The following is a 27441-nucleotide window of genomic DNA, read 5'->3' on the forward strand; positions in this document are numbered from 1 at the left end:
TGGGCTTAGGATGGTTCACAGCGATGCAGCTAAACTCACCAAGAAGGTCGGAATTGTCCATAAATAAGGGACCCACTATGATGTCTCCCTCCGGAAAATGGTGAAGAAAATGGAAATCCTCCCGCACGCCAAGTACACCTGCCCCCTCTGTGGCAAAACCAAGACGAAGAGACTAACTGTGGGGATCAGGCACTGTGGTTCCTGCATGAAACGGTAGCTGGTGGCCTGGACCTTCCGCCATTACAGTAAAGTCTCCCAGCAGAAGACCTGGAGAAACTGATAGGCCAATAGAAGCTCCACCTTTCAGATGTCACGAGCCTGTAAAAAATGCATTAATTTATGTAAGAACAACAAAATAATAGAATCAGTCCCACTTCATGCTCCAAAGCCTCCCATAGGCTGGAGGAGCCAGGTTAGGACTAAGCATTCCCAGCCCACCTCCTCCAGGAAGCCTTCCATGATCACCCCTCCATCAGAAGGAATCCTTGGCCTACACAAGCATCAGAGCCTCACTGGATAATACGCAGTACATACCTGTTGCTGCGGCCATCATCTTCCTGATTCTGGTCTCTCAGCTTACTGGGGGCTGTGTGCCTCTCCCCAGACCGTGATGGGCTGCGCCTGTGTCTGAAGTTTCTCTCTTTCTCTCCCATGGGACTTAGGATGGGGCCTGCCTGTGTCAGGTCTGGAGAAGTATTTCTAGAACTAAAGGGAGGTGTCCTTGAGCATACCCACCGCACCTTCTGCCCACAGCCTGTGGCTATCCCCCACTCCTGCCCAGCCTCTGCCTTGGGTCCTTTAACTCCTAGAACTGCAGAATAACTTTCAGCTACCCACTCGCCCACCGATGACCTCCTCAGCATCCTTCCTCCTTACCTTCCCCGAGGCCAGGGTACCAGCTGCAGCAACTGGCCATGGGGGCGAGGGGCTCTCTTCCAGGTCCTTTTACCCTGGGGCTAAGGTAAGCATTGTCTCCAGCTGCCTGAGGCAGCTTAAAGGAAGCAGTTCTTTACTCCTCAGGCTGACAGTGAGGGCCCTGACACAGCCCCAGAGAAAAAGATGTAAAGGAAAAGTAGGCTCGTCCTTGAAACTCCCCTGTCCCACGGCCTGAAACAGCAATTTATGACTTGGATAATTCTTCAGTGCTTTATCTGGGGTGTGTGGGTTTGTGTGTGAACGTGTGGGGGTGCGGGTGTATTTTCCTAGTAATAAAACCCTCCATCTTGGTGAATAAATTTGAGGAGACAGTTTTATTGACAGATTTTTTTCTCTTTTGTGTAATAAAAAAAATGGAGTGAAATTTGAGATTGGGACGATAAGGGCTGCAGCATTTTAGAAGATAAAACGAAGCGGCACCTGAAGGGAGGCAAGGCCTGGAGACAGGCTGCTGGTTAGACAGCAGGACGCCTTCCGCCTCCGTGACTACGGGAGGAAATTCCTCCACCCCTGAGCAGCCTGGCCGCTGGGGACAGAAGGGGACGCTGAGAGCCACCTGCTCACCCGTGGACTTCCCACCTGTGAACCCTGAACTGGGGGCCAAAGTCTTGCCGAGAACCCAGAGTGGGGCCTCGGCTGAAATACTTGGTTTCTCCAAACTCAGTTTCTTCATCTGCAAAATGGGAGAATTATTGTCTATTGTATTCACTTCCCAGGGACACTGCACAATGGAGTGAAACTTATAGCGGAGTTTCTTAACCTCGGCATGTGGGGCTGGTCATTCTTTAAGAGGGGTGCCCAGACGCTGTCCTGGGCATTATAAATGGTCAGCAGCTTCCCTGGCCTCTCTGGGCCAGACACCAGCACAAAAACCCTGCCCCCTACCCGCAGCCTCTAGTAGCAAATTTCTCTTGCTAGAGAGAGTGGACAAAATCACCCTCCCAACTGAGGGCCCTGATATAAAGCTACTTTGGCAGCCCTAAAAGGCCAAATGAATGATGAGGGGTGGGAAGGGGGGTGCATGGAAGAGGAGCCATGTGGGGGTAGCCCTGGCAGGATTAACAGGCTCCCCCTAAGCTGGGGTGTTGAGAGGTGGAAGGATGGACACTCTGATCCTGAGAGTGGCCAAACTGCCGCGGACCCTGTGCCACACTGGGCACAGTCAGCTCAGGGACAGTCAACGGGGTCATAACTTCAGAGCAGGGTCAAGCTGTGGGCGTCTGGGGGTGGGGATCTTCCTTGGGATGAGTGCCCATGCAGAGCCCACGGGGAGAGAGGAGGCAGCCTTCCCTCGTCTCATCTTCTGTCTTCTAGCTACTTCTCTTCCTCCACTCCCACCGTTCATTCCCTTTGGGAACTGGCCTTGTGATTCAGAAGGGGCCGAGGGAGAGATTCCCTGCCTTCCCACTGCACAGACACACGTGGTCAAAAAGCACCAAGCCCTCAGGGGGGAACAAAGGATGCATATAAGCCCATAGGACAGATAGGAGGGGTGTGGGCTTAGCCAGAGGTAAGAAGAAGTCGGTGCAGGGTCCTGGAGCTTGTCAGTATGTTACCATCATTCTGACCAACCCCGAAACTTATAGAGAGCCACTATTCTCCATGGAGCTTACGGCCTATGGAGGGTGACCAATACAGATATAGCCTGTGCCTGGCACACAGCTGGCACTCACTAGATGCTGGCTGGATAGTATGGAGTCTGTGTCTTCTAGATCGGTGGTTAACATCCGTTGGGCTAGACAGATTTGGTCCAAGTTCATGCCCAGTCCTCCCAGGCAAGGCGATGGATCCATGCTCCAGCCCCCAGTTGCCCCATTTGTCTTGAGATCCTGCTTAAAAGCATTTCCCCACCCCCACTCCAGCCCCTCGGAGACACCAGTCCCCGGCCACCACTCTCCCAGCCCACTCGCCCCCTGCTTCCACCACACGGAGCTGCAGGGAGTTAATTCCACTTCTCCAGGCCCAGGCATGAGGCCTCCCCATTGCAGGCTGTTAGCGTGGAGCCCAGCTGAGCGGGAGAGGCCGTGAGCTCCCAGTCTATAATAGAGTTGCTGAGACAAGCGGAAAACTGCAGCAGAGTAAACAGATAAATAATTGAAACAGTGACAACACATACCTTGCTGCTTTGTGGAGTAACACTTTCATTAGCTGGAGGCAGCATGGACGTGGGGGCTTGGGCAGGCAGCTGGGAACCCTGGACACTTGAGTCAGCTCAGCTGGGAACATGGGGCACCTGAGGGGCCTTTGTCTTCCAGCCCAGATGTATTATCACCTCCCAAGGACCCGCCTTCTCTGGCCATGTGATCCTGCCTAGAGTGGGAACTTCACAGGCATCCTCCTGGCCCATCTTGAGGGCAGAGGAGGGAAAGGTCTCCACATTGTCCCTTTCGTCACCCCCATGTCATCAGGTGGGGTTCCTCAACCTTCTGGAGGGACAAGCTCATTTAGAATTGTCCTTACCCTAAGGCCAGAGGGAGCTTGTATGTAGAACCTGGACGTACGTGCCTCTGACCACTGGCTGCAGGGACACAGAGCTCCTTGGCCCCTCAGAAGCCCTCCAGGACCCAGCCCATGGTTTCTTCCCAGCCCAGCATCTTCCCGTTCTGCCTTCCTTCTGCTCGGGTGCTCTGAATGCAGCCATCTTTCCCTGAGCACACAGGGCTCTTTCCTGCCTCGGGTGGAGCCTTTGCTCCTGCTGTTCCTTGGAAGTGCTCCCACCTTCTGCCAGCCCAGCCCCTACGCTTCCTGCAGAAGGCAACTCAAACATTGCTTCCTCCAGGAAGCCCTCTGTGACTGCCCTATCCCCAGGACGAGGTCTGTCCCTCCTCTGGGCTCTCTGTCATCTTGGGCCTATTCTTCACAGGATTTATTGAAATTACTGCAATTTAGCTCGTTGGTCTCCATATGAGATCTGTGCTCTGTGACTGCCTCCTGGCCCCCAGTTCCCTTCTCCTCTTTCCAGCTGGTCTGCTCCCCCATCCCTTTTCTCCGTGGGCCAAGGACAGCTGCAGGATCAGGCCGTGACCCTGTGATGACTGTAAAATACATTCACACTCTCTGGCCCTATCCACAGCTTCCCAAGCCTTGCTGGTCACTTGGATAAGACAGACAAGTCACAGGAGTAGGGTTGCCTGGTACATGGAAAGAGCCAGAGAGAAGAGCCAGCTCTTCTCCTTCCTGGCTGCAGGACCTCAGGAAGTGGCTTCACTTCAGAGCCTCCGTTTGCACGTCAGGAACGTGGGGGTGAACCCCCTCCACAGGGAAAGATGCTAGTGATGACCCAGACATCTCCCACGGGAGGCTTCTCCTGGAGCACCAGGGCAATGGGGGAGGGCGGGGCCAGGGCTGGCTGAGCACTCACCTGTGGCCGCCTCTGTGCTCTGTGGCAGGTGACAGATGGCGGCACCATCAAACAGAAGATTTTCACCTTCGATGCGATGTTCTCTACCAACTACTCACACATGGAGAATTACCGCAAGCGGGAGGACCTGGTGTACCAGTCCACTGTGAGGTGAGGGTGGGTAGGGGGCTGGAGGGGAGGGGAGCACAGCAGAGGGAGCTGGAGAAGTGGAGACAAGGAGGGGGTGGGGGTATGCCGTCTCTGCCCTTTCACTTCAATCCCTCCATGTGCTCTTGGGCTTGGAAGGCAGAGCTAGGGGCTGTGCTTGCAGGAAACAGACCCATCCCTTGTAGGGACATGAGGCACGAAAGGGTAAGGCCACAGCCCCCCTGTCCCTGTCTAGCCTCTTCATCCAGCTTCTCCAACAGTCCTGCAGGAGGGGGGGGGTGGAAGTGAGGGGGCTTTCCAAACCCCATTTCCAAGTGAGGACACCGAGGCCCAGAGAGAGTAAGCCATGTGCCTAAAGTCACACAGCAGCCTGGAACAACAGAGTTGGTAGGTGAACGGGCTCTGCCTGGCTCTGAAGCCCATGCCACACTTGCTACAGCTCCCCGTGGGCCCCAAGGCCATAAAGGGCCCAAACTTGGGAAGGAAAATGACTTCAAACCCCTGGACTCCCAGGTCAGAAGTGGCAAGAGAGGGGCGGGAGAAGATCTGGAGCTCAGAGATGCTTGTTCTTTCTACCCTGCTCCTGTTTTCCAGCAGGCGGCAGAATCAAGCTAACTGGATCCCATTTCAGGGCCTGCCCCTTTGTAGGAACGCAGGTGCCCGTGGCCCCACCCACTCACACATGGCTCCACCCCCTCGCACACGGCCCCACCCCCTCACACATGGCTCCACCCCCTCACACACGGCCCCACCCCCTCACACACACACCCTAAAAGGCCCCAGTCTTATTTTATTTCTGATCCTTATACACAGGCCATTCCCTCTACTCAAAGGGCTTTCTCTCTGTGGTCACCCTGTAAACTCTTCATCAGCCTTCAGAACCCTGCTCAAGCAGGTCCACCCTTAGGACCCCTCACACAAGCAGAACTGATCCCCCAAAACTGGATGGCTGTGACTCCTGAGAGCCCCTCAACTCCTCAAGAGGGGCTCTCACTTCACTCGTCAAGTGTAGCTTCACATGGGCACTAGAAGTGCACAGTTCTGCGCATGCGTGCGTATACACACACACCCCCCCCACACACACACACATGCTCTTTCACAATGCACAGCCAGAAAGCCGCCGCCACTCCAAAGCTGGAGTGCGCACACTGAGAGGTGGCTGTGTGGCGTGTGCGGTGGCACTGTGCTTTCTGGGCTGTGACATTCCAGGCAATACCTGCTACCTCTCTGTCTTTACACTCAGAGTCCCAAGGAGGAGCGGGCCCCAACACGGGCTGGTCCTCTTTCTCTCTGGGACCATGAACTTCAAGAGGACAAGGCACATACCCCCGCCCCCTTCCCAGCACACCGTAGGTGCACAGTGAAATTTGCAAAACAAGTGAATAAGTCTGGATCCGCTCCTTGGCTCTTTGAGCCTCAGTTTCCTCACAGGTAAAAAGAGAAAAAGGGACAATAGGTTGCAAAGGGTGCATCCAGCCCCACAGAGGGACTCTGGTCCTCCCCCGCCTGCTTCTGTAAGAACAGAAAGGTGGGTGTGCTCCCGGGAGCACCTTGCTGGGTCCTCCTCTTCCCCGGGCTGTGGCAGGCCGGCTGAGAATGTGGATATGAAGATGCCTGAAGAGGTGTGAAAGTGACCTCACAGATGCCTCCGTCTGTCTAGTTACGGTTTCTCCAGGACCCGCTTGCTAAAAGAAATTGGGGCACCTTAAAATATTAAAGCACCAAGTCCATTACAATCAAGATGAAAAAGGAGATAAGAACTCATTTTGGAGACAAAAATCAACGTCTCCGTTCTGGAAAACAATGGGTGGTTCTGTAGCAAGTGAAATCTCAGATCATCTCCAAGATTCCCAGATGCACAAGGCCTCCTGGCCATCCCTGCCTGGTTGCTGTGGTTTCTGAGAAGCCTCTCCTCCTGCCCACACCCTCTGGGTGCCCTCTGAGCCATCCACTGCCACCGGAGTGGTCTCTCGAACAATTCCTTGAACCCCACCCTCCCTGCTCCTGGAGTTTCAAGAACACAGTTCTGGTGCCTGGTGCCAGAAGACCTGGGTTCAAATCCCAGCTCGGCCACTGCCTACTGAATAACCTTGGATGAGAGCCTTAACCTCTCTTCCTCACCTGTCAAGCAAGTTGGACAGGATTGGCTTTGTGCAATTGTTGAAGAATTGAAGCAAAATTTATGCGTCTCTCCCACCTCCTTGCATTAGTGAAATCTTGGGCTGGTGTAACTCTAATTTTTGTGAAATCCAAACTTGAATGCCAACAATAAGAAGTTCAGTGCAGGGGCGGTGCCTGTAGCTCAAAGGGGTAGGGTGCCGGTCCCATATGCCAGAGGTGGCGGGTTCAAACCCAGCCCCGGCCAAAAACCACACTGCAGCCTTTTGAGGACCTGAGGAGTGCATTTGTGGAAAGTGCTGGCTTGGGGTTGCGAAAGGTGCATGTTTGCTATTATTACCTAGAACAACCTTTTCTTCCCCACCACCACCACCACACAAAAAACAGAAAAAAAATTCACCACTGAACAAATCTCATAAAGCCTTTTAATATTCTTTTATTTTTGATCCTCACAAACAACCCCACAAATACAGGCAGTTATTATTATCAATTATTATTATTATTATCCCCAGTTTTATTACAAAAGGGTCAGAGTTCAGTAAGGCCGAGAAACTTACCCAAGGTCTCCCTCTGGAAGAACATAAACTTGATCAAGCCCCAAACCATCTCTTTCTACCCCTAAACCGTGCTGCCTCTCTTATTTTAGAGTTGAGGAAGCCAGAGCCCAGAGAAGGCATGAGACTTGCCCAAGGTCACACAGTAACACTGACTTAAGGCAGGTTTCAGACCAGTGCTCTTTTCTTCCCAATGTCAGTTGCTGGTCTCCCCAGCTTTCTCTCTGAACCTTGGTTACCGGGATGGTCTCCCAGGCAGAGAGCAGCCCAGAGAGCTGGGCTGTCCTGTTTGCTGAACACTGAGAGAAAGAAGGAAGGAGAAGACCTTCTGGAATCTAACAGGACAGGGGAGAGTTACCAGCAACCCAGCCAGCAGTGCTGGGGCAGGCTACATCACCAGGCTGCAGAGCCCCATTAGGGCTGGCAGCAGGTTTGGGATTCTGTATTTACATATAAATGAAGATATTTACAAATTAATGCATCTCAACAAGAGAGTCCCAGCCCCACAGCTGTCTGAGCTGCTTCCTCTTCAGCTGGGGAAAGTGGGGAGGGAATGAGGCTAAGAAGATTACCAAAAATTGGCACACAGCAATTTCCAGGGTGACCTAGAGGAACCCTAGGGGACTCCCCGGGACTCCGGGAGCTTTTCCTCCCATTGATAGGCCCCTGAAGGAGGGAATTCAAGTGGGGTGTTAGGGCTTCACCCAGCTTCTCCAGGAATGCAGGTTGCATGATCCTGGTTGCGTGACCTTGGGCAGGTCTCTGCCACCCTGAGCATTTTAGAGGCCTGGCTATCAAATGCCTTTCCAGTTCTGAGCCTCAGAAACTAGAACTTCCAGGCTGGCATTGACAAGAATTTATTCCCTGGAAGCATATTTGATTGAGCACCTGCTAGTAGCCTGGCATGGGGCAAGGTGTCCAGGGATACAGCTGGGGCAAGAAAGGCACAGCTTTATAATCTAGTGGGGACACAGACGGTGAGGAAAGGACAGAAATGTGTTATCTGGGACATACCACAAAGACATGAATCCAAATGGTGGATGAAGGGGCTACTGGGGTGTGGAGTCAGGAAAGGTGGTGATTGTGCAGAGACCTAGGGGACAGGGGGGAACCATCCTGGTGGGGTGGAGATGGACGTGGCCCATAGTGTCACACCTGGCTCACAACCTCTTACCCGTCACTCTTGGGGGCAGTGCTGGGATGCTTAACTCTTCCAGGGGGCTTTCTCAGCCACAGGAGCCCACTCTGCTTGCACACAGGGCGGGCAGGCAGTGCTGGGGAGCGGATGTCCCCTAGGGACTGCAATGGCTGGTAGGAAGTGTTGGCAGACTCCCCAGCACAGCGGGACGACTCTGATGCAGGATGGCAGCTCAGCAGCTCCCCAGAGCAGCCTTGATAGGCACCTGCACTGGCTTCCTTCCCTCCTGGCTCATTCGTCCAGCTTCCCAGATCCCCGCGTGCGTAAACGCCTTCGCTCCCAAATCTACGTCTCAGGTCTGCTTCTTAGGAGCCACCTGAGGGTGGGGCCAAGGGTATGATCTAGGTGACTGTCCCCTGCACATCCATGCCTGCCCTCTCACCCCTGCCTTGCCCACGTCACCTGTTCTGCACCAGGCCAGGCACAGGTTCCAGTGGACTGATGGATACACCCCTTGAGGGGCAGGCTGACCACGTGGGTGGAACGCGTTCCTCATTGTGTAAGGAGGAAAAAGATCTTTTCCTTCTGCCCTGGTAGCTTCTTGGCTGGGGCCCCTGTAGCAAGAGACTGATGTAAGAGAAGAGCACACGAGCCTAGTTCATAGAAGTTTTACATGACCTGGGAGCCACCCTAAGGAAATGAAGACCCCAAGAAGTGGTTGGCCCTGAGTGTTTTTGTGCTCGGTGTGATAAAGCGGGGAGTAGTGGGAGAATGTGATAGGATGAGGTGTGTACTGAGGGCAGTGGGCTGGGGGGTACTCAGCCTGCTCGTTCAGACCCCTCTCCGTGTCCCTGTCCCTCTGTCCTTGGAAGTGAGGATGCCCCCTTCTCTAGGTGTTGGGGGTGCACCTCTCACAGGCAGGTCTTGTGACCTGCTTCAGGGGAAGGTCAGAGAGTCTTTCCTGCACCCGCTGCTTCTCAAGTTCCTTTAGCTTAAAATATCTGCTATGCCAAGCTCCCACGTCTGCGGGTGCATGTTTTGAACCTTCTCAGATGGCAGCCATGGCCTTCTTGGAGGTCAGGGTGAACCTGCCTATACACAGGCTGTGCCTTGCATTCCCAAAGCCCCCGCAGGCCCTGGTCCCATCCATCTGCCCACAGCGTTATGAGGAACACCAGACAGGTTTCACCGTCCCTACTTCACTGGCAAAGAAAATCTCGACTTGAGGGGCTAAGTATGCTCCCCCCACCCACCAGCTGCTGTCTCTCAAATATCTCCCACACCTCCCTTTGCCAACAAGGTCCTGCTCATAATTTCAGGTTCAGTTCAAATGCTGACCCTGTCTAAAAAATATATATATGTTAAATTTTTTACATATATATTTGTTTAAAATGATAAGAAAACACATTTCCGATCTGTGATGAGTGGTGAGGGAATAAGTTAAGGTCATCCCTCTATATCCAGGGAGCCGGACTAGGTTCCAGGACATTCACTTCCCCGCCCAGAGATACCAAAATCCACAGATGCTCTAGTCCCTGAAATGCGATGGTGCAGGATTTGCATATAATCTAGCGAGCCTCCTTTAGACTTTAAATCATCTGCATGACTTCAATACTTCATCCGATGTCAATGCTATGTAAATACTTGTTCTACTGTGTTCTTACTGTGTATCTTTTTTTCTTCCAATATCTCCAGTCCCTAGTTAGTTGCATCTGCAGATGCGGAACGCAGGGACACAGAAGGCTGAATGTAATGTGAGAGATGAGGATGAGAAAAATGGAGCTGGGGGGACGGCACAGCTTCCCAGGGGAGGTGACATCTAAGCAGAGATCTATAGTATAAAAAGTCACTGTGACAGGGTCTGGGGTAGGGAGGGCATTCGAGGTAGAGGGCACAGCCCGTATGCACACGTGCTTTCCCCTGAAGCCACATGTGGTGGACAGCAACTGGGTGGAGCGCTCCAGCGCTCAGCTGCACCTTCCTATTTGAGTCAGCAAGAGGGAGCATGTAGGAGAGACCAAGTTAATGAAAGAATTGAGGACGGAGGACACTGAAAGAAATGCCACTTCCTTTATTTCTCTGAGATGGTTCATGTACATACTCAACAATGCAGACAGAGCGTTTGCTCTAGGGGAGGCTCAGAGCCACAGCATCCAGAGGGGGTCAGTATCCAAAGGCGGACGAGACCGGCCCCTGCCTCCACAGAGGCCTCAGTGCCCCTCTCCTGCATGCCCATGAGCCTAGAAGCACCTCCAAGGCCCGGCTTTATCTCCTTCATCTCCATAACCCCAGACCCTACTTGGCATTTAGAGAGGAACAATAAATATTTGTAGAATGAAAAGAGAGAAGGGGGGGCGGTGCCTGTGGCTCAGTGAGTAGGGCGCCGGCCCCATATGCCGAGGGTGGCGGGTTCAAACCTCAGCCCCGGCCAATACTGCAACCAAAAAATAGCCGGGCGTTGTGGCGGGCGCCTGTAGTCCCAGCTGCTCCGGAGGCTGAGGCAGGAGAATTGCTTAGGCCCGGGAGTTGGAGGTTGCTGTGAGCTGTGTGACGCCACGGGACTCTACCCGAGGGCGGTACAGTGAGACTCTGTCTCTACAAAAAAAAAAAAAAAGACTTCCTTTTAAAAAAATAAATAAATAAATAAATAAATAAAAAAAGAAAAGAGAGAAGGGGGAGATAAAACATGGAGATAAATAGCTAACGATTCCAGTAATAAAGTGATAGCTGTCATAGGAGAGACGCAGTCATAATGCAGTGATGAATCAGAGACACAGAGATGGGGAGATCGTGATGAAGGTGGCATTTGAAGTGGCTCCAGAAGCATTGAGTAGGTTTTAATTTAGAAAAAGAGGAGCTGGGAGCAGAAACTCTGGGTGGAGGGCACTGTGCGCGCAAAGACATGTTGGTTAAGAAAGTGCTGAGTAGTGACAAGAACACTCCAAGATTTTCCGCAATATGTTTAAATGAGAAAACAAGAAAAAAGAGAAAGAGATTAATTTTTAAACAGGCACATAAACCAGTTAGTCCGAAGAGCAGAGGGGTTGTTTCCCTTGGAAAAGTTAAATGTGCCTTCTGCAATCTTATCTGTTCCTGCGCAATCCAAAGTGTTTCTTCACTGTCAAAACAAGGAAAAGTGTCACCTTGTTGAAAGTCTGGAGTCTCTCTCTCCCTTTTCCCTCTGCACCTTATCACAAACTGTCCATCTTTTTTCCTCCAAAATATCCCAATAGGTGCTGCTTGCACACGAAATGGTCATTCATTTATTCATTTCTTTGGGCGGCTCAGCAGCTGCTCACTGAATAACTACTCCACCATGGGGTCCTCCTGGGCACAGGGCAACAGTTGAACACCGGCCCTGCCCCTTTGTAACTGACTATCCAAGGTCTCCAGCTTTCCCACCTGCTGTAAAACCATTCCTCTCCCCCATGCAGAAGTCATCTGAGAATGTGAATGAGCGATAATGACATTATAAAAATAACCTTGAATCCTTCTCTGCACTTTATTCATAGCAGTCAGAATTGAAAACCCCCAGCCTTTCACTTCAAGAGGAAACCTGGCTCCCTTCTCAAAACCACGGAGAGTTTTAGAAGGGAGGGCTGCAATTCTCCTCCCAGCCACTAGGGGAGTTTTCAGTTGTGTGCAATTACACATCCCCTGAGCAACAAGCCACCTATTGGTGGTGTCTACAACGTAGCCCAGGCCATCAAACACCTGCAATGGGATCACCTTGGAAGTGCTTTTAAAATAACAATTCCCAGACCCCACCAACACAGAATTTGCTGTGATCTAGGAGCAGGGCTCAGGAAACCAGGAATTGTTTCTTTTTCAAAGTCTTCCAGCTTAACATAGTGGCAGTGAGATCTGGACAGGTCCATGCCACATGACACCTTCCACCTGTTCCGATGTGTGGACAGGCCAAAGAATTCAACAGGAAGCTCCGAGGTGCACACAATTCTAGGTGTTGCTGGGAGCTGTTGGAGGACAGGCAATTGTTCTAAGGTCCCTGGAGCCAAACCCCTTTGATTTGAAGATGACAAAATAGCTAGCCCAGCTGGTGACCTCAAAGTGTGCCACCTGAGGCCAGAGTGACATCACAGGCACCCAGCAATTCTGGAGCCTGGGCTGGCCTCCCTCCAGGGCAACCATAGTCATCAGCAGAGGGAAGCAGCTGATGTTCCCAGTGCTTTCCTGTGCTGACCTTCTCAGAAAGGGAGGCCTTGCCTGTGGGGTTGGGTGGGGATATGTCCAATGTCACAGGAGCAAGACATTCTTTCCACAGCTCTCTAGAATGTCCTTTTTCCCAAAGCGGAGTGTTCTGTGCTCTCCAGGCAGAAATCACACTGGACCAAATCCCAGGCCTCCAGCCCCCAGAGTGTCAGTTAGAGAGGGGCCCCACCCTCTGTGTCAGGCCCCAGAGCCAGAGTCTGCCCTCCGCCTTCCTTCCTAGGCCTGTCTCTCAGGGCATGATGCTTCCTTTTTCATCTCTGGGCCCTCAGTGCCCAGCCCAGGGCCTGGGACAGATGGTTTGTTGTATCAATGGGCTGGTGGGTTATACCCAAATGTGGAATTATTTGAAATAGTCAGCAAAACTCTCTCCCACCCATCATCTGGATTAACCCTGACAACCACCCCGTGGAGCACAGATGTCAGACTCACAGAATCCTGTTGTACAGAAGATGACAGGGAAGAATAGAGAGGTGTGGTCACATGTCCTGTGTCACACAGCTTGTGCAGGGTAAAGCTTGGGTTAACACCCAGGCTGTGGTACTGCATGAGCCTCTGGCACCATGTCCACTTGTTGGGTCCCTGGGCCATGGAGGCCAGGCTCATATCCAACAAGAAATAACTGAGGGCTCACCCTGTGCTTTCATGTGCCGGGCCCTGTGCTGATCGTCTCGAGAAGGGTGGCCCAATTCCAGGGCCAGGTGCTGGAGATTCAGGTCACTTAGTGAGGGAGTCTAGCATGTGACCTTGTTTCTCCACCCTTACACACGTGCATGTGTGCATTCGCAGGACCTGTGGCTCAGGATGCTTTGTGCCTCCATGTGGGAAGCCACCAGCATCCGTCATCACCTTAGAAATAGCCTCAGCTGGCCAGTTCCAGGCTCCTGGGTGCCATTAACTGAGAAGAACAAGTGCTGTCCACTCCTGGCTCTGGGAATGGAATCGGGAAGCCAGGGTCCTACATCTTCTCTGGGGCCTCAGCCAGCAGCATCAATTCCATCGACTTGTCAAGAAATCCGTTTAACCTAACATGCTTCCGCTGCCCTGCCTCAGTCCCCATCGAGCGGAACGCCCTCCCGCTCCCTGCCTCCCCTCCTGGTGTAGACCTCTCCACTTCCCACTTCTCCCCTTCTCCAGCGGTGTCCATCCTTCTCTGCCTTTTTGAAGCCCAGCAGTGCTCCAGGCCTGTCTCCGGGAGCCTGCTTGGCACAGCGGCCCTCCCTGCCCCTCTCCTTGGCAGCAGAATTGATCATGCCCGCCGAGCTCCGGAGCACTGTACATTTCATGGCAGCCTTCTTGTGGCGGTGGCAACTATCCATTCACACGTCTGCCACCCACATCGTGGACAAGAGCAGCCGGGCCCAATGCTGCAGGCATGGGCTAGTCCTCCACGTCCCTTACTCCCTCCACTGCCTGCAGGCAAAGGGGGGTACTGTCTTCCACTTGTCCCTGGACTTTCAGTGGCCTCTGATTCTCCTTTCTTCTTTTCTCTCTTTCTCTCCCTCCCGATATCCCATTCCTCACTGGGGTGCTTTTCCCTTCCTTCTGTGCACACAGAACTGCATGCTGCTTTCATTCTCTGGCTTCCTGTGCATTCCTGCACCTCGGCTTTAGGGACAGTCTCCCCAGATCTCAGTGCCCCAAGGCAGTAAGGGCTTCCAGGAGGTCTCTGTTTCCAATTTGCAGGAGGCTCAAAGGGTACTTCTCCTTGGTCGGTTCTTGGGTTAGCACCACCGCGCAGCCTCCTCCACCCACTTAGGTGTCCCCATTCTCTGTTTGCCCTCAGACCCCCAAGGAGGCCAATGGGACCCTCAGAACATACCCTTCTCCCACACCCTGCTTCCCTGGGGAGGGAAACGCTGCAAAGTTGTCTGCTGCCCTCTGGTGATGCACTGGGGTATTGCAGCAGTTGGGGTCTCTTACCCGTTTCCCACCGAACCACCAAGGATGGGTCTTTCTCTCAAGGGTAGTGAGCCTCCCTTCTTCATCTCTAGATCCTCAGTGCCCAGCACAGGGGCTCAGTAAAGCCGAGTGAAATTAATGAGATAACAGGTTCTCCAAACATGATATCATTTCAAATGGTCAGAAAACCATTCATTCTTTACGTGGTTAAACCCCGATGATTACCCTGTGCAGAGTGTAGATCCCACTTGTGGGGTTCAAGCTCAGCTCAGAGAGGGGGAGAGACTTGTTTGAGAGCTTGAGAGAGCTCCTCCCTTGGTTCATACAAAACTTTCCTCCCTTGGCAGCCTCCCTTAGCTAATGGGGCTGAGCCCTGCGCTGGTGGAGTGAGCAGTGCGGGGTGGAGGGTAGGGACGGGGTGGGCAGGGGGTTGGGGGAACCTGTTTCCCCCTCCGGGCAGTGGTTTGCTTTTTACCAGGAGCCTTCCAGGGACAGCGTCTTCACCCAGAACCAGGAATTGCAAGCCCAGTGTCGGGCAGCAGCCTGGGCAGGTGATGGAAAATTAGCTCTAATGTCTCATGCCCATGACATGTTTCAACCACCTCAAGTAAGGGCTTGCCCTGATTATTCATTTGTTATTTAAGAAGTGTTCATTGGTTAACTGTAGACATTGGGAGACAGAGATGAACAGGACAGAAAAGGTCCCTGTCCCTATGGAGCAGACATTCCTGGGACTATGCCAGCTGCACAGGGAGAGGTGAGGGGGTTGTGGGGGGCTCGGCCAGGAAGAGGTGGGGGGAATCTCTCTCTGCCACCTGGATAGTGCATGAGATGAAACAGCCACACTAAGGCCTTGGAATGAGAGTTCTGGCAGAAGGGGCTGAGACAGGAGCAAGCTCAGTGTCAACAGGAGTGGAACTAAGTCCACAGGTGCCCGGCAAGGTGGTGAGCGGGCTTCTGGGACTTGGTGGCTGAAATGCAGATTCTTACTCAGTGGGTCTAGGACGGGGCCTGAGACTGTACGTTTGCAGTCGCTTCCCAGGTGAGGCTGATGGTGCTGGTCCACTGTCCACATTAGAAACACCCCTGATGCCCCAGCCCCAGCCCATTAAATCAGAATTCAGCAATAGCCAGGGCACAGGCACTTGTGTATTCAACTGCCCAAGGTGACTCCAACATGCAGGCCAGTTTGAGGTCCACCCTTGTAGAACATCCTGGGCCATTACAGAGAGTTTGAATTGTATGCTGAGAGTGATGAAAAGTCGTTGTCATTGATGTTGTTTATAGTCTGATAGGGATGAAATGATAAAACAGGGGGTGAGGCTGGACAGGGAGGGCGGAGGCGGAGAAACATCTTGAGGACAAATTAGGAAGCAGAGCTGCAAGAGGGCTGGGAGAGGGGCCAGGAGAGAAAGAGAGTTAAAAGTGGCCCCTAAGGCCATGGCGGTCACATTCCAGGGGAGAATGGGGCTCCTTTCTGACATGGGGAGGCTAGTAAGGACCAGCTTGGGCTGGGAGAGGAAGGTGGAACTCACACATTCCATTTGAATCAGGTTAGATGTGTCTGTTAGACACCCAAGCAAAGTAGGCTGATGGAAACAAGGAGGATGGAGAAATTGAGGCTACAGGTACAAATATTGGAGTCACCAACACACAGATGCCATTTAAAGCCAATGTCCCCTTCCAGACTCAGGAAGGACTTGCCAGCAGATTTTGACATCATCTAGGCCAACCCTCTCCTTCTCCTTAGGCCCAGAGACTGTGAGTTACTTCCCCAAGGTCACACAGCAAGTCAGCTGCAGAATCAAAATTCAACTTCCATAATAACTCCTGGAGAAGAACAGTTTCCAGCCCATGGTGTTCAGTGCAGCATTCCCTCTGACCTGCAGCCTGTGGACCGGAATTGCTGATATGGCAAATAATTTATATATCTGAAGTCAGAAAACCAGAGCTGTTAGAAATTACCTACACAAAAAAAAAAAAAAAAATGTAGGGCGGCGCCTGTGGCTCAAGGAGTAGGGCGCCAGTCCTATATGCCGGAGGTGGCAGGTTCAAACCCAGCCCAGGCCAAAAACCACAAAAAAAAAAAAAAAAAAAAAAAGAAATTACCTATACACATGCACACCCCCCCCACACACACACACATTCACATACACATCCATACATATTATCCTTTTACCTCTAAGTAAAAAATCAGTAACCAGGCTGTCAGCTTTATTACTAATTGCGCAACTACTTTATTGCTGGTATTATAAAAAATTGAAGGCTAAAAATGTCCAGGAAAGACCTAATTTAGTAAACAGCTCAGAATAAAGTATTTGTCACTGTGGTATTTCTTCACATTAGAATTTGCTCCGGGTGATTCAAACCTCCTCTTTAATATATTATTGCAGTCTAATAAAATTCCCTGTTCTGGGAGAATCTTCTTTGCCTTACAAGATAATTGCATTTCAGGGGTGAGGATCAGGTGGGATTGAGGGTGAATAGGGAGGTCTTGCAAATCTGAGGGTCCTGGAAAAATAAGGATAATAGATGGTAGAAAAGGAGAGGTTAAGCGACTTGCCCAAGGTCACTGCTGGGGCCAATGTGAGCACTCAGTGGTGTCTAGGTAAGGAAATGAATGGATGGGTGGGTGGATGGGTGGATGGGTGAATGGTTTAGCTCCTAGCTGAATCACCAGATTATTGTCAAGCTAAATCTCAGTCCAGGAAAAGAAGTCACCCTTGTTAGAGATAGATAGTGCCAATAAGGTCGGTGGGCCACTGGGCCTTTTGTACAAAATAGGCACTGTCATCTCTATTTATAAATAACCAACTTCAGCTAAGACAATGAAGCAAAATTGTGCAAAGCTGCAGGGAAGGGTCAGTCTTCCTCATTTTATGAGAAGGAAAGAGATGACCAGAGAGGGTGAGTGACTTCCTGAAGGTCACACAGCCTAGTAATGACAGAGCTGGGCTAGGGGCCAGTCTTCCTTGTGTCCAGCCAAGGGCTGTCATTTCTCCCCAGCTCACAACAGCATGAGCTTTCTCTGTGCATCACCCTCTGCCACTCATTTCCTTCCCCACCCACCCATCAGCTCTAGTGAGCTTCCTAAAGGGAAATCGGATCATGGCACCTGCTGCTTGAGGCTTTCCAAGGGCTTCCCATTCTGCTTGGAAGCCCTTTGAGGGATGGAACCCAGTCTCCTGTCAGGCCTGGGAGACCCGTGGGCATGGCCCCACCCACCTGGGCAACCTCCCCTCCCTCTCTGTCCTTGTCCAGTCGCCGCCAGAGTCAGGTCACCTCGGCTTTCTCACCAGACTTGTTCTGGCCTCATGGCATTTGCTGATGCTTTCCCCCTGCTGGGCACAACTAGTCCCCAACCCAGGTCTCAGATCAAATGTGCCCTCTACAGAGGTGCTCTCCCTGACCGCCTGGCCTCTGCCCAGCAGTCCCCACCTCGGTTCCCAGACACTCTTATCCATTGACCTGGTTCGTTTGCTTGCTTGTTTTTCACAGCATTGATGACCGTCCACTGAGACTCCCTTGTGTATTTAACTGAATATGTATTTTCCTTTGGTTCCTCAAATGCAAGCACCCTTAGCATGAGAACTTGGTCCCTCTGGCTCCCTGTTGTTCCCCCAACTCTCAGGTGACATTAGGCAGCGCCTCCATAGTCAGGCCTGGTTGTTGTACCACTGCCAGGCAGTGAGCCAGGAGCTGCGTTCAAGCTACAGAGTGACTTCGTCGGTCACTGGCTGAGCCTCAGTTTCCCTTTTGTCCAGTGCACAAATGCAAGGGTGTACAGCGCGGCAGTGCACTCTTGGTTCTCACTGATCTGTGCTTTCTTTGGTTCGCAGTTGAGGGAAACGGGTAACAGAGCAGGCTGCAGGGTGACTGGGCTCTGTACACAGCCAGGGCTGGGGCCGGGGAAGCAGAAGCTGGAGTTCTGCAACCTGCCAGGAACCGAGTCGGCTGATTGGCTCCGTGTACTCGCATTTGGACTCTCGGGGGAGCAGCCAGCCCTTGCTAGGGCAATTTCCTTGTGAGCCGGGCTGACACTCCTAATTATTATTTGGAGAGGTTTGGGGAGGCTCAGTTAATTGATTACATATTTCCTTCCTTGACAGGGCATTTGTTTGGCCAAGTCTTATTTTTTTCGCCCTGCTAGGTTAATGTTCCTGGGCATGTTGAGTATTTTGTGGGGACCATGGGACTCAATCCGGTCATAACTCTCCCTCCTCCTCACCAACCCTGCCAGGGGCTTTCGAGCACTTTAATTTAACTTCCCTGGACCTTTGTTTCCCCCACGAGAGTGATGATATAGCAAGAGCCCTGAGATCTGAGGGCTAATAATAACGATGCTAACACCGATGGTTAGCAGGTTCCTGGTATGTGCCGTGCCTGGCTCTGAGCACTTTACATGCAGCAGCTTGAGTATCCTCACAAAGCTACACCGAAGCAGGTTCTGTGACTCTATTTGTAAATGGAAAGATGAAGCACAGAGAGGTTAAGTGACTTCCCCAGAGTCACACAGCAGCCAAGTGGCTGAGTCAGGATTCACACTCACCAGCTGGGTGAGAGGTCGGTGGCAGGGCACAGGCTGTCAGGCACTGCTCAGTGAGTGTCCAGCAGCCTTGACCAGGGTGTAGGCAGACGGGCAGCCAAGGCTGCCTCTGCCAGGAGCTAGCAGTAGTGACACTGGGCAGGTCTCAGCGCTTCGACTTCTTCAGTAAAAGAGGAATCATGAATCCAGTCCCCAGTTCGCCGTGAGGGTTAGGGGTTCTTATCTTCAAAATGCTGGACTAAGTGTCCAGCACAGAGTGACGTGAGCGACAGCTCAATCACAGGTGCTCGCTGTGATGTGATTCACACCCACATGTACGTGCATCTGTGTAGAACACATTTGGCATCATAAAATGTCACGATGAGAATAACGGGAGGGAAGTCACTGAACGCAAGTGACCTTCCACCCCTGGACTGACCCTGCAGGGACACCCTAATCCCTCGAGTGGTCTCATGAGTGTCTCTTGTCACTCTCCCACAGTTTGACAGAGGGTCCCTTCCTCCCACCGGAGGCAAGGGCCATGTCTGCACCCCACCTACGCCCACCCCAGACCCCGCAGAGCTCAGCACAAGGAAGCGTGGAGGGAAAAGAAGAATGAACAAAGGATCCAACTCCTCCCTCTGCTCACTGGGGACCCTCTCCTGGCCCCTGGCCCTGGCCAGCCTTCCTAGGTACACCCCCCCAACCCCAGTCCAGCCTGGAGATTTCCCAGGAGCAAGTGCAGGAAGAACCCACTGAACAATCTGTTCATTTGTTCACTCAGCAAACATGTCCTGAGCACCTCTGACATGCCAGAGGCCAAGCAGAACGGGGTGGCTTAATCACAGAAAAAGCCAACCCCCCTCTTCACCAAGAAGAGCTTCTATTTGCAGAGCAATTTTGTGGCTTTAAATATTTTATACAGATATCCCATTTGTGCCCCCCCAAGCCTGTGAGGCAGTTCATGCCCCATATATGCCCCATTTTACAGACGAGGAAGCCGAGGCCCAGACAAACACCTAAAGAGACAGTTACAACCCTGGGCTGGTGTCTGGGAGCCCCAGATATGCGTGTTCTGCCCCCAGGCTGCCCATGTGCCAGGGCTGCAGAGAGGGGGTCTGCAGGCATCTGGGTTCGCAGGCAGTGGGGTGGGGTGGTGACCAAGTGAGTGACCATGTCTCTGAACGGTCAGGAGCCCAATACCTGGAGACTGCATCTCGGGGCCTCCATCTCAAGAGAGGCAGCCCCCCATCCCTCCTTCCCCAGGCACACAAGCCTGAGTTCCTCAACTTCCCACGTTTCCCCAGGAGACTCTGACAAAGAGAGTGAGTGTGGTGGAAAGACAGGGCCCTACTGTGGGATCATACTCAGGACCCATGCACCCTATAGGGCAGACCCCAGGTTTGTGCAGGCATCATGCTTGGCATGCACAAGTACATTTATACCCATGAACTCATGACCAGGGAGGAGGTACCACTGTTAGCCCCATTGTACAGATGAGAAACCTGAGGCACCCAGAGCTTAATGTCTTGCCCCAGGTTAAGCACTGGGCAAGGGGCAGATTCAGAATTTGAATCCAGGTAGCCTGAGGCTAGGGTACTGATCTTCTTCACTAGACCACTCCACCTCCTTTCCCCATTGGCCTGGAAATTTATTCCAGGAATCCCAGATCTCCCCTTTCCAGGCTGTGCAACCTTAGTCAGATCACTTGCCCTCCCTGATCCCTCAATAACACACTCTCCCTGAGGGGAGTTCAGCCCTTCCCCACTGCAAGGCCTTTCCATCTACTGCCGCTAGCCTGCCACTGAAAGCTGCCCCCTTTGTCCTCTGCACTCCAGAGCCAGTGGAGGAGGGGGCATGAGGGCTGGCCCCAGAGCAGTCAGCGTGGAGGTACTGCCCTGAGAGGGACGGGGCTGATGGCAATGGAGCGGGGCCCAGCAGAGAGGGCTGACCAGGAGAGGCCGGCAGGGGAGGAAGAGACAGGGCTGCGTCTCTGCACCATTAGCTCCCTTGCTCTATTTCTGTGCCACCCACCAGGCTGTGATGCCAACCCACAGACCGGGGGGAAAGGGATGGTACCTGGAGGCTCCGCCAGCTGCTTTAAACTGCTCACAGGCAGAAAGAGCCCTGGGACTCATCGCAAGCTCTCTGCAGACACCCCCAAATGCCCTTAGTCCTGCCCTTGGCTGCATGCAGCTCACCCCCTGCGCAGCAATCCCACCATCCCCAGCCTCTCCAAGGCCCACCAGAACAAACCCAGCTGCCTCATCAAGGCCCTGAGGCTCTCCACTGCTGAACCCTACCTATTGAATTTCATTTTACATTAAGGTGTAACATAGGCATGCGGTAAAGTGCTTGATGTTGATGGTCCAGCTCAAGAAATAGACACACATACACCCAGGTACCCCACCCCCACCCCGCGCCCCGATCCGGATGTAAAACATTCTCTGCATCCCATGAGGTTTCCTCCCACTAAGAGGGAGGCGCTGTTTTAACTTTGGTACCTGCTTTGAATAGTTTTTCCTGCCCTTGCACCATGCGATGTTAGCAGCCCACATCCTGCTTCTGGCTTTTATTGCTTAGCAGCGCGTCTGGGAGGCTTGTCTAAAGTGGGTGCATGCAGCTGGGACTCCCTTTTCATTGCTGAAAGCTGCTCCATCGCATGCACAGGGTGCAACTGCTCCATCCTTCCTCCTATAGAGGGAGATTGGGGGTGTTGCTCACAGTTTGGACAGTAACAAGTGTAGCTGCCTTGCACGTTTGCACTCTTTTCTCTCGGGTGTGGCGCTAGGAGAGGGGTTGCAGGGCTTGGGGATAATAAACATCTGGCTTTAGTAGGAGCTCCCTGTATCTGTTTGCTAGAGTTTCCAGAACAGAACACCACACACTGGGTGGCTTTAAACAGCAGAAGTGTTTTCTCGCACCATTCCACAGGTGAGATGTCTGGAATCAGGGTGTCAGCAGGACCAAGGGTGTCAGCAGGACCAAGCTCCCTCTGAAAGCTCTGGGGAAGAGTCATTCCTCCCCTCCCCTCACATGTGAATACCTGGGGCTCCTTGGCATCACTCCCATCTCTGCCTCTGTCATCTCAGGCCCTTCTCGCAGTGTCTGTCTGTCTCTATGTCCAGGTTTGCTCCTTAGAAGGACACCAGGCCATATGAAAAAATGCTCATCATCCTTATTCATCAGAGAAATGCAAATCAAAACTACTTTGAGATATCATCTAACTCCAGTAAGATTAGCCCATATCACAAAATCCCAAGACCAGAGATGTTGGCATGAATGTGGAGAAAAGGGAACACTTCTACACTGCTGGTGGGAATGCAAATTAATATGTTCCTTTTGGAAAGATGTTTGGAGAACACTTAGAGATCTAAAAATAGATCTGCCATTCAATCCTATAATTCCTCTACTAGGCATATACCCAGAAGACCAAAAATCACATTGTAACAAAGATATTTGTACCAGAATGTTTATTGCAGCCCAATTCATATAAGTCATGGAAAAAGCCCAAGTGCCCATCGATCCATGAATGGATTAATAATTTGTGGTATATGTACACCACGGAATATTATGCAGCCTTAAAGAAAGATGGAGACTTTATCTCTTTCATGTTTACATGGATGGAGCTGGAACATATTCTTCTTGGTAAAGTATCCCAAGAATGGAAGAAAAAGTATCCAATGTACTCAGCCCTACTATGAAACTAATTTATGGCTTTCATATAAAAGCTATAACCCAGTTATAACCTAAGAATATGGGAAGGGGGAGAGGGAGGGGAGGGAGGGGGAAGGATGGGGAGAAGGAGGGTGATTGGCGGGATTACACCAGCGGTGCATCTTACAAGGGTACATGTGAAACTTAGTAAATGTAGAATGTAAATGTCTTAACACAATAACTAAGAAAATGCCAGGAAGGCTGTGTTAACCAGTGTGATGAAAATGTGTCAAACGGTCTATAAAACCAGTGTATGGTGCCCCATGATCGCATTAATGTACACAGCTATGATTTAATAAAAAAAAAATAATAATAAAGAAGGACACCAGTCATTGTAGAGGACCCACCCTGATCCAGTGTGACCTCACCCTGATTGATTACGTCTGCAAAGCCTGTGTTCCCAAATCAGGTTACATCCACAGGCTCCAGGGGTTAGGGTGAGGGAGACACCTCACAGCACTGCCTAACGGTTTGCTCAAGTGCCTGTCCCCACCCAGCCCTGTGAGCAGGGTATGAGCATTCCGAGTGCCCACATCCTGAGTGTTCCCCCTCCTGATCCACCTCAAAGGTGGCTCCCTCTGTCCACCGTACTTCCTCCATCCCGACTTAGCAGGAGCAGCACCCACCCACTCTGCCAAACCCTCTGCATCCCTTAGGACCAAACTTCTGCATCTCTGCCCACCGGGGGCCTGCCCTGAGCCCTCTGCCCGGCAGGGTTCTCCTGGCCCTCCTTCTGTTTATCAGCACTTGGATCATTCCAGATAGACTCCCCCATTTCGTCATCTGATGTGGCAATTCAGGCAGCAGGTTCAGGAGTGGTGGAGCAAGTGTGAGCAAGTGCCTTCACCTCTTTGAGATGGATTTCTTTGCCTGGAATGTTCTAGATGTCCACGTGGCTCAATCACTGGTCTCTCTGGGTCCCTGTTCAGGTGTCACCTCCTCAGAGAGACCTTCCTGACCACCTTCTCTAAAGGTTAGGCTTCAGCCCAGCAGGAAGTAACTCAGTCAATGTTAGCTGTTGTGTTAGTTTCTTATCACTTGTCTAGCAAATCACCACAAACCTAGTGGCTTGTAACAATGCAAATTTAGTATCTTATGGTTCTGAAGGTCAGAAATATGTAGGTCTCGCTGAGCTAAAATCAGAGTGTCAGTAGGGCTGAGTTCCTTCTGGAGGCTCTAGGGAGGAGGCTGTTTCCTTTTGGAAGCTTCTGGAGGCTGCCCGCATCCCTTGGCTAGTGGCCCCTCCTGGCAATGGCATCACTCTAACCTCTGCTGGCATGGTCCCATTTCCTCTGATTCAGTCCTCCTGCTTCCCTCTGATAAGTAACTATGTGATTACATTGGGTACATCTGGACAATCCAGGAAAATCTCAAGATCCAAAGTCACATCTGCAAAGTCCCGTTAGCCATGTTAGGTAACATCTTTGCAGGCTCCAGGGATTTGGGACGGGGACATCTTTGGGGGCCATTGTTCTGCAGTAGGCTGTGGTTATCACTGAGACAGTAATTCACCATGTCTAAGTTGGCCCCCTCCATTGGATAGGGACCTTGTTTGGCAGGGCCCCAATCTTCTTTCTTACTGGGTCTCTAGCTTCCTCCTCTGGGCATGGCACACAGTAGGTGCTCAGGAGCATGATGTGGGCTCTTGGTGGGCAAGAGCCCCATGCTGGTCATCCCTGTGTCCCCAGCATGTGGGGCTGGGCCTGTCACACGCAGCAGTAGCCCCCAGGTACTGTGCAGGACCCAAGGAGGGGAGAGGAGGACCTGGGGGTGAAGAAGCATCCAGCTGAGTAGGGAGGCCTGAGAATCCAAATGAAAGGATTTGGACTTGACATCCTCACATGGACCTCACACATGGGTCCATCATGGACCCGGATCTTTGTTATGAATAATAAAGCCAGAACGCAAGGAACACGAAAGACAGGGGTGACATGGTGAAGTCATCACCCTGGAAGGAGGCTCCTGGCATCTGAATCCCAGTTCTGCCACTTACTGGCTGTGGGACGCTAGGCAGGTCATTGCTTCTATGTGCCTCAGTTTCCCCATCTCTAACAGGGAGACCATGATAATGGGACTTACTTTGTAGAGAGCTTGAAGGCTTACATGAGTTAGCCCAAGGTACGTGAGATAGGTTAGTGAATGCCTGTTCTGAGTCAGGTGCAGTGTGCGGCTCCAGGGACACACTGGGGAGCAGTTCTCCTTGGGTGCCAGTTTCACAGGGCTCTCCATCACCACTGGGTAGGAATTAGTACACTCCCATCTTACAGGTAAGAAAACTGAGACCTGGCCGGGCTAAGTACCTGCTCAGGGTATATCTAATTGCCTGCACGAGGGACCACCAGGCTCTTCTGCCTTTTGGATTTGCAGCGCTGGTATCCAGTGCCCTGGAACTCTGCCCTGAATCTTTCTGGAAAACTTGGAAACAGTTCTGAAGCAGGGGGTCTGTTCCTCTATTATGGGTGTCTTGGGAAGACACGAAAATTTGGCTCTGATCAAATTAGGCCCATGTTGTGATATAACTTTCTATAGTCACCATAAAGCTAATAAACTAATAAATTAGACAGAATGAAAATATCATTGGGCAAGACTGAACACTAAAGCATTACTGTAATTACTCTCACGGCCAGGGCCAATTTCTCAAATTTCGCCTTGGCCAAGTTTCCTCAGCTCACCGTGTCCCTAATAAGGCATAACTCACTCTATAAACATTAAATTGACTTCTTTATTTTAAATTACAGTGGAACTGAAAACCACCTTGATAAACCTATTCTCATGCATCTGCCTTTCTCATGAGCACAGCGTGGCGATTTTTTTCTACATCTAGAAAATAATCTCAGCTCCGTCCTCCAGCCCAGCCTGATTCCTCTCTGGCCATGATTCCCAGTTTTAGAGATTTGACTCATCCGCTGAAGGCTACTGATGGTTATCCTTTATGGATAAAGGTGATTCATGCTTAATTAATAATAATAATGGCTCTAACATGTATTTGTGTATGGCCAGCGCTCAGGCCAGTTGTTCATGGCCTCTACAGAAATTCATTTAATCCTTTTAATAAGCCTGCAAGGGACATCCTCTCAGAAGCTGCAGCTTACAGATGAGGGCATCAGAGAAGGGAAGTGATTTGCCTGAGGCCACACAGAGAGTGGCTTGGGGCAGAGCAGGGGGCCCAGCCAGGATGGTCTTTAGTTTTCACCCATTTGCTATCCTGCCTCTTGGCAAACTGGCACCCAGGTGAGCAGCGAGGAATTCAGGCTGCCAGGGGACACATTCATTTCTTGAGCCATAGGAGGTGCTCGGAGCCTGGTAGGAGGAAGGGACGAGGGACACCCCCAGCAGCAGTGTCCATGCTCAGTGCTAGATACCAGGATGGAGATGGAGTCCACAGGTGTCTATCTGGCCTGGCTGATGGAGGTGTGGGAGGGAAAGGAGCCTGGGAAGTTTACAGAGACTGTGGCTGGTGGGAGACAGCTAGACAAAGAAATAGGAGGACAGAACTCCAGGTGGAGGCACAGGCCAGGCAGTGACTGTGTCCAGAGATCTGGGGCTGGAGGGAAGGGAGGAGAGAGGGATGGGGACAGGCGGGGAGATGAGGGAGCCTCAGGAGTGGAAAGCATTTGCCTTGGTCCATCCACACCCTCCTGGACAATACCCACTGGGCCCCATGGAGATGATGTAACTGTCAGCTGAAAGTTTTGCTTCTTCTCCTGACCTCTGCTTCCGTGTCCCTTCCTAGGTCAGCTTTTCCTGACTCTCCAGTGTCCCCTAGCCAGGTCCTCCTGCTGTTAGGTCTGCCAAGCACCCCAGATGCCTTGGGGGAACTCATCACATTGTTGATTAAACACATATTTAGGTTGTTAGTTTCATCCTGTCTGCAACACTAGAAAGTAAGCCCAAAAAGGGCAGGGCTCGTGTCTGTCTCGTTCCCTGTTGTCTCACTAGTAATTGTCCCAGGGGCCATTGAGTAGTACACATCAGACGCTCAGTGGAGAATTGGTGGGTGGGTGGATGGATAGTCCAATGGGCGGATGGGGGTTCAAAGATGCACGCAGTCTCGGTGCAGAATTCACACCCACACCCACGCCACTCAAAGAACAGCAGAGGAGAGCTGAGTGACCGCAAGAAAGCATAATCACCAAGGCCACCTGGTGGGATGACAATAATGCTGACACTTGATGCTCTGAGGGGTAGGCACTGTCCTCAGCACGTTGCATGTATCATCTCATTTAATGGCCTCGACATCCCATAAGCTGTACTCTTGTTGTCCCAGATTTCAAGGTGGAGAAATGGAAGCCAGAGTGGTAGAATAACTTGCTCCAGGTCATGCAGCTAGTGAGGGAAGGAGGGAGGAGTCAAAGTCAGGCAGCTGGGCTCATAGCATGTCATTTTTGTCACCCAGGGTGTTCATGAAGTCCCTGGTAGAGGGGTCTAGAGAATGCACAGGAGGGGTGACCTGCAAAATGAAAGTCTGTCTTTGGAGCTAGCATATAGGGGTATTGGAATAGATGGCTCTTTCCAAACCAGGATTGTGGGCCGTGCCCACACCCGGTCACTGGCCTTTCCTGAAGCAACATAGCTATTAGATGCCATTGCTGTGGGAATAAAGGAGAGGCCCTGCCCCCCCCCCCAAAGTGGCAGGTGGGTTGACAGTTGTTTCCTTCCTTATTCTCACCACCACCAAGAATATGCCTCCTTACATTGGCAGTTAACGTAAGGGATGGATAGCAGAGGCTTTGGATAGTAGGGACATGACCATTAACATGTACCAGCCTGCCAAGCCACTGCTCACTTCTGTGGGCCTTGCCCCCACTGATGGGGT

At 51.8% G+C, this 27441-nt stretch overlaps 1 protein-coding gene across 3 annotated transcripts in view; it reads left to right on the top strand.

Moving 5' to 3' along the window:
* IGSF21 (immunoglobin superfamily member 21) overlaps positions 1-27441 on the top strand; it is a 239509-nt gene that overhangs the window by 155291 nt on the left and 56777 nt on the right. For all 3 annotated transcript variants that reach the window (XM_053577134.1, XM_053577135.1, XM_053577136.1), the window contains exon 3: positions 4326-4447. In XM_053577134.1, coding sequence (XP_053433109.1) covers positions 4326-4447 — 122 coding nt within the window. The remainder of the gene's footprint in view (positions 1-4325; positions 4448-27441) is intronic.

This window comes from Nycticebus coucang, chromosome 22 (genome assembly GCF_027406575.1).
Source record: "Nycticebus coucang isolate mNycCou1 chromosome 22, mNycCou1.pri, whole genome shotgun sequence".
Taxonomy (NCBI): domain Eukaryota; kingdom Metazoa; phylum Chordata; class Mammalia; order Primates; family Lorisidae; genus Nycticebus; species Nycticebus coucang.